At 49.3% G+C, this 9,652-nt stretch overlaps 1 protein-coding gene across 1 annotated transcript in view; it reads right to left on the bottom strand.

Annotated features, from left to right (window-relative positions):
• Positions 1-8,206, bottom strand: part of TEAD2 (TEA domain transcription factor 2) — a 12,929-nt gene extending 4,723 nt beyond the window's left edge. Inside the window, exons 1-5 of the mRNA XM_023748250.1 lie at positions 8,165-8,206; positions 7,838-7,945; positions 7,674-7,732; positions 3,627-3,691; positions 2,114-2,262 (exon numbers count right to left, since the gene is read on the bottom strand). Coding sequence (XP_023604018.1) covers positions 2,114-2,262; positions 3,627-3,691; positions 7,674-7,732; positions 7,838-7,912 — 348 coding nt within the window. The 5' untranslated portion in view covers positions 7,913-7,945; positions 8,165-8,206. The remainder of the gene's footprint in view (positions 1-2,113; positions 2,263-3,626; positions 3,692-7,673; positions 7,733-7,837; positions 7,946-8,164) is intronic.
• Between the last annotated feature and the right edge of the window lie 1,446 nt (positions 8,207-9,652).

Here is a 9,652-nt window from a genome sequence, read left to right as displayed (position 1 = left end):
ATATTCATTCTTTTGTTTCTCTGAAAGCCTCAATGTTGTCTCTACCTCTGTACCTGAAGCACCCAGTTCTGCACATGGCAAACTCCTATATAACCCTCAAAGCCCAACTCAACATGTTGTCATCTCAGGGAAGCAAGCCTTCACTGACTCTCCAGGCAGAATGACTCCTCTGTACACCCACAAAAGCTTGTGCTTCCCCCATCCCAGCACATACTCAGACATCGATTGAGAATCTGTTGTGTAGAGGTACTACTCTGGGTCCCAGGGCTACCAGGTAAAGTCCCTGACCTCATGGACCTCACAGTCTCCTAGCAGAGACAGAATTTTAAATCATCTTATGGATAATATAAATTTTGGAGAGTCATGCACACTATGAGAAAAGTCCTAATAAAGCATAGTAAGGGAGTGGCGAGTGATGACAGCTAGTATATTCCATAGGGTGGTTTGGAAAAACCAACCTGAGAAGATAATCAAGCCAGAACCTGAATGAACGGAGGGACGGAATGGGGATATCTGGGAAAGCACATTCCAGGCAGCAGGAACAGCAGATGCAAAGGCCCTGAAGCAGGAGTGGGCTGGCGTGTTTGAGAAAGGGCATGGAGGCCATTGTGGGCAGAGCTGAGCAAACAAGGGTGAGAGTGCAGGAGGTAAGGGCAGAGCAGGACTGAGGGTCAGATGATTCATAACTTTGTGGGCAACTGAAAGGACTTCAGCTTTTGCTCCAAGTGAGATGGGAGGGTTTTAACCCAATTTGACTTGGGTTTTAGCAAAACCACTATATACAGTAATTGGTGTTTATGTGGCTGTGACAGAGACAATGGGTTCACAAACACTAGTGCCTTTTCCCACAGCTAAACTACATTTCCCAGACTCCTCTGCAGTTACATGTGATCACATGACTAAGTTCCAGCCAATGGGATGTGAGCAGACCTGCTAGTTGCCACTTCCAAGCCAGACACATACAGCCCCCTCACTCTTTCCCTTCCACCATCTGCCAGCCAGATGCAGAGAATCCAGCAGCAAATTCTGAAGCCCTAGAAAATGGCAGCGCCACAAAATGGAAAAAGCCTGGATTCCCCAAATCACTGGGTGGAAGGCTGCTGTTGAACACCCACGCTGAAATGTTACATGAGTGAGAAACTTCTATGATGTCTCTGGGTGTTACCCAGGCTAATATGGCATCTGTCTCCTTCCTAGCCCAGGAAAAGCTCAAGCCTAGAAACAAGATCTGCTTCCCCAAGTTCCCAGTATCCACCACAAAGCCTGGTGCACACTAGACACTCAGAAACGTTCGATGAATGAATAAATGATGTCTTAGAGTTTCTCTGACCTTCCCAACCCACAACCTCATGACCTTCCTATTCCTTTATGCTAAGAGTTGTCAAAATGTGGTCCCAGCAGCATCAACATCACCTGGGAGCTTATTAAACTCAAATTCTCACCCAGCTGGCATGGCTCAGTGGTTGAGAGTCGACCTATGAACCAGGAAATCACAGTTCGATTCCCGGTCAGGGCACATGCCCGGGTTGCAGGCTGGATCCCCAGCATGGGGTGTGCAGGAGGCAGCCAGTCAATGATTCTCTCTCATCATTGATGTTTCTACCTCTCTCTCCCTCCCACTTCCTCTCTGAAATCAATAAAAATAAATATTTTTTTTTAAATTCAAATTCTCAGGCCCCACACCAAACCTACTGAATTAGATATTCTGAGGGTGACACTCAGCAATCTGTGTGTGTGTTGTTGTTTTTTTGTCTTATTTTAAATATGTATTTAAATATTTCTTTATTGATTTCAGAGAGGAAGGGAGAGGGAGAGAGAGAAACATCAATGATGAGAATCATTGATTGGCTGCCTCCTGTACGCCTCCTACTGGGGATCGAGCCCACAACCCAGGCATGTGCCCTTGGCCAGAATCGAACCAGGGACCCTTCAGTCTACAGGCCAACGCTCTATCCACTGAGCCAAACCGGCTAGGGCAGCAATCTGTGTTTTAACAAGCCCTCCATGTCATTCTGATAGATGCTATTTTGAGAACCACAACTGTATGCTTTCCCTTCCTATAACCCTCTGCATTCCAAAACACCCACAGCAACTATCCCAAAATTGGACTTACAGAGTCAACTGCATCCGGGGGTTCCACAAAGGCCGAGAATTCCACCAGCTGTAACCGGGCAGTGCCCAGGGCCCGAGCCTGCCAGGCTGGGGGTGACGGGGCAGGTGGGGGCAGGGCAGGGGGTGAGAGGGCTTGGGGGGGCTCGTACCCTAGAGAGAGAAGAACAAATAATAAAAATTGCTAACATTTATGGAATATATCAAGCACTGTTCTCTCTTGCCTGCCTCCACTTAGAAGCTGAAAAAGCTAAATACTCACTTTCCCAGCCTCCCTTGCAGCTAGAGGTGGCCATGTGACACAGTCCTGGCCAATGAGACGTTAGGGGAAATCTGCTCGGGGGCTTCTGGGAAGGAGTTTCTTCCTGAATGAAAAAGACAGAACTTTGGGAGGAGAAAGCTTTTGGTTCTGGTCAAGTCCTGCTTGGGACATGGTGCCTGGAGTCACAACAGTCATCTTGGGACAGGAAGATCGAGGCCAAGGGACCTAGAGAGATGCTAGTCCTGATATCGCTGAGGTGCTGAGCCAGCACATAGGCAGCCCACCTTCAGACTTTTTGTTATGTGGAATCATTAAAGCCAGCGGTTCTCAGCCTGTGGGTCGCGACCCCTTTGGGGGTCGAACGACCCTTTCACAGGGGTCACCTAAGACCATCGGAAAACACATATATAATTACATATTGTTTTAGTGATTAATCACTATGCTTTAATTATGTTCAATTTGTCACAATGAAAAGACATCCTGCATATCAGATATTTACATGACGATTCATAAAAGTAGCAAAATTACAGTTATGAAGTAGCAACGAAAATAATTTTATGATTGGGAGTCACTACAACATGAGGAACTGTATTAAAGGGTCGCAGCATGAGGAAGGTTGAGAACCACTGATTAAAGCCTTTTCATTTCTGGCACTATTAATTTGGGTCTTGTTACTTGCAGCCGAAAGCATTCCTAATTGATGAATCTGTGGAACCTAGGTGTAATTTTTCATCAGTGTGAGGACCACATCAGCATGGACTTCTGGAAGCCATCTTTGCTGCCAAAAGGAATGGGACAGAGCCTGCCTGGGAATGAAGCCACCAGAGGAAGGCAGAACCAAGCAAGTCCTGATGCTACCATTGGAGCCCCTAGATCCAGCCATACCTGAAGCCATAACCCCTGAAATATCAGTTACCTGACCCAATAAACTCCATTTTGTTGTTTTCTTTGTTGTTTTTGTCATCTAGCTTCACTTGGGTTTCTGTCACTTGCAGCTGAAACAACCTTGAGTAATACATCTCCCTATGTCCTTTAGGCTAGCAAGTGGCAGAACACAAACCCGGCGTGTGTGGCTACAGAGGCCATGATCTTAACCACGACAAATTCTGTCACATCCTTCCATACCTCCACACACCCTGCCTCAGAGCTGGACCTCAGTAGGAATGTGACCCTGATTCATGGGAGGTTGAAGGAAAGGCAGTTAGGGTTGACAAGAGAGATGGGAGAGGAGGGAGGGTGGAGAGCAGACTCTTACCTGGGAGGTCAGTAGATGGGGGAGTCAGTGACAAGGAGAACGGTGTCTGCGAGAATGGCTTCACACTGAGGGAGAAAGGAAGCTGAGGGTGAGCAGGTGGAAGGATTCTAATCGTACCAGCTACCTTTACTGAGGCACCAGGACAAGCTGGACCCTGTGCTAGCACATGATGTGCACTTTTTAAAAAATATGTTTTACCTTTTAGAGTGGAGAAAAGTTAGGGTTTGGGTTAGAGATCGGCTGCCTCTTATACACCCCCCCCCATTGGGGATCAAGCCTGCATCAAACCGGTGACTCAACCAATGACCCACACACCAGCTCAGCACATTATGTGCACATTTTATTTTATGTTTTTAATGTATTTTTATTGATTTCAGAGAGGAAGGGAGAGATAGAAACATCAATGATGAGAGAGAATCATTCATCGGCTGCCTCCTGGAGGCCCCACAATGGGGATACAGCCCACAACCCAGGCATGTGCCCGGACCGGGAACCGAACCATGACCTCCAGTTCATAGGTCCATGCTCAACCACTGAGCCACACCGGCCGGGCTATGTGCACATTTTAATAGAAGCCTCACAGCCTATGGGGTAGGTGTGATTACTGCTCTTCTCATTTGCCCAGGGGTAGCTGACCCACCCAGTCACACAGCTGTGGAGCCTGGGCTCAAACCAGGTCAGTCCCAACCATGGAGCCTGGGGTCTTGGTGATAGTTTAGTACCTCTCACAAAATGGCAGAAAGAGAACAGAAATGGGGTCTCTTGGGTGAGGAGACTAGGAAATCTGGAGAAAGAGGAGGAAAGGGTCAGGAGGGGGGGAGGAAATGACCGGCAGCCCAGAAATGGGACTGGTGAGCCCAGAAATCAGACCAAACTTTGGGGTGAGGCGGCAGCACAAAATCCAAAGCAGTGCGTCCAACAGAACTTTCTGCAATAAGGAAAGTGTTCCCGCCAAAACCGGTTTGGCTCAGTGGATAGAGCGTTGGCCTGCGGACTGAAAGGTCCCAGGTTCGATTCCGGTCAAGGGCATGTACCTTGGTTGTGGGCACATCCACAGTAGGAGATGTGCAGGAGGCAGCTGATCGATGTTTCTCTCTCATCGATGTTTCTAACTCTCTATCTCTCTCCCTTCCTCTGTGTAAAAAAATCAATAAAATGTATTTAAAAAAAAAAAAGAAAGTGTTCCCTATCTGCGCCGCCCAGCACTGTGGCTCCTGAACACGCGACATGTGACTACTGAGCAGGAATGTGGCTCAGGTGTCTGAGCGATTGAAGGTTTAATTTTATTGCATTTGCGTTAACTTCAATTTCAATAATCACCCGTGGCCAGTGATGGTAGTTATCTGATAGCATAGAGACCAATAACATATGGGCATCCCAGATGGTGGTGAGACTGAGAGGTCAGAGGTCAAGGAGACATGATGAGGTCAGAGGTCAGTAAGAGGTCAAGAGTCCAAAGATCAAGATCAGAAAGACACAGCCCGGCTGGTGTGGCTCAGTGGTTGAGCATCAACCTATGAAGTAGGAGGTCGTGGTTTGATTCCCAGTCAGGGCACATGCCCAGGTTGTGGGTTCAATCCCCAGTAGGGGGCCTGCAGGAGGCAGCCCATCAATGATTCTCTCTCATCATTGATGTTTCTATCTCTCTCTCCTTCCTTCCTCTCTGAAATCAATAAAAATATATATTTTTTAAAATCCCTAGCTGGTTTGGCTCAGTGGATAGAGCGTCGGCCTGTGAACCAAAGGGTCCCGGGTTCGATTCCAGTCAAGAGCAAGTAAGTACCTTGGTTACAGGCTCCTCCCCGGCCCGGGACCTGGTCAGGGCTCGTGCAGGAGGCAACCCATCGACGTGTTTCTCTCACGTCTTTCTCTCTCTTCCACTCTTTCTAGAAATCAATGGAAAAATATCCTCGGGTGAGGATTAACAAACAACAACAAAACAAAAAAATCAGAAAGACACAAACTCCAGGGACTTTCCAACTTTGGCTCCCTACGGCCTTCACTTGCCATCTCAATTCTGAAATCTAAACTCCAGTACCCAACCCACCGACTTAATTTCTCATCATTAGGCCACTGCCCAAATATCACCTCCTCCAAGGCCTTTCTGACTTCTGTCTAAATAGAGCACATACAAAAAAATTAAAAATAAATAAATAGAGCACGGATACCCTGCTTTATTACCCACATTTATTCTTTTCTTTTAATGCTTTAGTTGTTTATATGCTTATTGTCTGTCTCCTCCCCTCTCCAAGTATATAAGCCCCATGAAGGCAGGAATTATCTCTAATTTATTCAATGCTGTGTCTCCAATTGAAGCAGAGTAACAGGCACTTACTAGCTGCTCAGTAAACATTTGACTGACTGGCCCGTGGCCTTCTGTCAGTTCCTGAAACTCACCACTTTCCTAACACAGGGCCTTGGCACATACTGTTTTCTCTGCCTAAAATATTCCCACCTTCATTCTTCACCTGACAAAGTCCTTCTCAGCCTTCCACATTACCTCCTCAGAGAAACTCCCTGGAACTCTCTCCCTCACCCCAGAGCCTGCTGCAGTTCTATTTTTTCTTAATATTTTTATTGATTACAGAGAGGAAGGGAGAGGGAGAGATAAAAACATCAATGATGAGAGAGAATCACTGATCGCTGCCTCTTGCACGCCCCCTACTGGGGACTAAGCCTACAACCTAGGCATGTGCCCTGCCAGGGAATCGAACTGTGACCCTCTTGGTTCACAGATCCACGCTCGACCACTGAGCCACACCGGCCGGGCCCTGTTGCAGTTCTTCACACCACATCGCATATACTCTTCCATTGTGTGTTTATGCACATGATTTAATTAACATTCGTCTCCTCAAGTTGACTATCAGCTCCATAAAAAGAGGAACCCTCCCGACCAGTGCAGAACACCCCCTTTCCACATCAGCCTCCTCCCCCTTCGGCTCTGGGGACTGGTTCTGACCCTTCCTATGTCCCCATCCAGCAGCACCTCCTGGCGAACTCCTCTCTCCCAGCCTGGATCCCACAGCCTGTCACTTGACTCTCTTTGGCAACACTCTCAACACTCCCGCCTCCCCGTCCTGAGGCCACATTGCCCGACCAACACCCAGCCTAGAACCATTGGCTCCTTTCTGGGCTGAAAACTACACTTCCCATGAGCCTCTGGGCCCATTTCTGTCTTGCTAGCTAGAAACATATCCTGTCACCCTCGTGGCTCTCTCATAGCTAAAAAGAACACTCCAATTTACCTCTGAGGCCATTTTCTTCCTTCTGATTCTGAGATGGACCCCCGTTCGGGCCCAAGAACTACCTCTGTGGGATGAGAACCAGCCTTCCCATGAGCCTCTGGGGCTCCACTCAACCTTCCCTGGAGTTTCTAGACCTACAACTGCCTTTCCCATGAGCCTCTGGGGCCCAGCCAATCTGACCAGAAGGCCATTATTCCCACGAATATTTTTTAAACTGTTTTAAAAATAACTTTTATTGATTTCAGAGAGGAAGTGAAAGAGACAGAAACATCAATGATGAGAGAGAATCAATGATTGGCTGCCTCCTGCATGCCCCCCACTGGGGATCCAGCACAGGCTGGCATATGCCCTGACCGGTAATCGAACCGTGACCTCCTGGTTCATAGGTTGATGCTCAACCACTGAGCCACGCCGGCCGGGCCCCATGGACATCTTCCAGGCCTTTCACACTCATCAAGTCTCATGCTGAGCTCATTTTTTCCCAAACCCATTCCTCCCACAGGTTGCACATCTGTGGACAGTCCCACCAACCCCAGTCACCAGCCAGAGCCCAGGCGCTGTCCCTGCCTCCTCCCTCCTCCTGATTCTCCTGCCCCATCCCCTCCTCACTCTCCCATCACAGACCTAGTCTTCCTCTCAGTCCATCACCCCCCCCCCCTCCTGCCTGGGACTCAAATCCAGACAGCCCGGCTCCAGAATGGATGTGCACAAGGGAGCTGGGAGCCGGGTGGGGGGTGAGGAAGGCCTGTAGGAGAGAGTGGAGGAGGGGGACAGGTGCTGATGCAGGACAGAAAGTACTCACTCTGGAACATTCCAGGCGGTCCCAGAGCCCCCTGACCAAAACTGGAAAAGCTCAGAGGCCTGGAAACGAGACAAAGGGGGACAGCCAGTTAGTCCCCGGTTGAAACCAACCCTCCCCCCCCACCACCCTCCAGCCTTGCACCCACAGTCCCCAACCCAGGCCACCTGAGGACCAGCGGGACCCAGTTTGGCCTGCAGGGAAGGTGCTGAGATGAGCTGGGCCGAGGACATGGTGGCCATTGTCTGGAAAGCCTTATCCTTGGAAACCTGGTCCTGGAGGAAGCGTTGAGGGTCCATGTTAACGGGGTTTCCAGTGGACACAGCAAGGGCGGGGACAGTGACAGGGTGGGCAGGGTAAGCACCGGGAGGCTCAGAGATGGGAGGTCATGGTAATGGGCTGGGGAGGGTCCAAATCCCTCTCACTACAGCCCCTTATCCCTCAAGAATGTCTGGGGTAAGGGAGTGGGTGGGAGGATGGGCAGAGGGACTTACCACATTCAGGGCCTGCCCATGGGGGAGGGAGCCAAAGAAGGAAAGAAAACAGGATTTAGGAAGTGAGGCCTGGGCACCCCACCTTGCCTCCCTGACAACCCCTGTAGCCCACCACCCTGAGCAAAGCAATGAGAGGAAAGCGAAATGAAGGGTGACTATAGAATGGGGGAGAGGGGTAGGCCTGGAAGGGGAAAGAAGTTCCCAATGTCCAGAATAAAAGACAGTCATGAGGATTTCTAGGTCAATAAAGCGCCGGAAGTGAAGGTTTCCGGATATACAGGCAACAGGAAATGAGAATTTTGAACCCAGAGGGAATAGGCAGTGAGCGTTTCCTCGCTGAGACAGGACAGAGGGGAGCAGTGAACTCCAGAAAAGACCAGAGAGCCCTGGCCAGTGTGGCTCAGTTGGTTGAGTATCGTCCCGTGCACCAGAAGGTCGCCGGTTCAATTCTCAGTCAGGGCACATACCCTGGGAGGCTATTGATGGATGTTTCTCTCTCTCTCAAAAATCAGTAAAAAATAAAGTGTTTAAGAAAGAAAGAAAAGCTCTGGCTGGTTTGGCTCAGTGGATAGAGTGTCCGCCTGCAGACTGAAGGGTCCCAGGTTCGATTCCGGTCAAGGGCATGTACCTTGGTTGCGGGCACATCCCCAATATGGGGGTGCGGGAGGCAGCTGATCAATGTTTCTCTCTCATTGATGTTTCTAACTCTCTACCTCTCTCCCTTCCTCTCTGTAAAAAAATCAATAAAATATTTTTTTTTTAAAAAGAAAGAAAGAAAAGACAGAAGGGAAGGTGTTTAGATCCAGAGAGAAAGGAAAGGGAGGCTTCTGGGTACAAAAAAAAAGGAATAGGGCCCTAGCTGGTTTGGCTCAGTGGATAGAGCGTCGGCCTGCGGACTGAAAGGTCCCAGGTTCGATTCCGGTCAAGGGCATGTACCTTGGTTGCAGGCACATCCCCAGTAGGGGTTGTGTAGGAGGCAGCTGATCGATGCTTCTCTCTCATCGATGTTTCTAACTCTCTATCCCTCTTCCTTCCTCTCTGTAAAAAATCAATAAAATATATATATTTTTTAAAAAGGAATAGGAAGTGATGGTCCCCAAATCCAAAGAAAGAGGCAGATAAGACTCCCTACTCGGAGGAGTAGAAAATGAGGGTCTGTGGCCAAGAGGGAACCAACCGGAAATCCAGAGGATGGAGAAAAGAAAGGGGATGTGAAAAGCTCCAGAAGGACATGACGATATCTGGGCACAGGAAGAACAGGCAGGCCACACAGGGACCGGAAATGGGAAGATGGATCAGAAGGAGACCTTCACAGCACAAGAGGGAAGGGCGACGAGGGCGCCAGGAAGAGCACAGGAAGGACAGGAGGGGAGAGGAGGGAGGCGGGAGGCAGCAGTAGCCGGAGGAGAGGCCGGACACCCCATTCTTCTTGCCTGCCCCAAGCGAGACCTCTGTGCCCCTCTCTCTATGGATCTTTCCCTACCCATG

The sequence above is a fragment of the Myotis lucifugus genome, unplaced genomic scaffold (assembly GCF_000147115.1).
Source record: "Myotis lucifugus unplaced genomic scaffold, Myoluc2.0 scaffold_1227, whole genome shotgun sequence".
Taxonomy (NCBI): domain Eukaryota; kingdom Metazoa; phylum Chordata; class Mammalia; order Chiroptera; family Vespertilionidae; genus Myotis; species Myotis lucifugus.
This window is presented reverse-complemented; position numbering and strand designations above follow the sequence as displayed.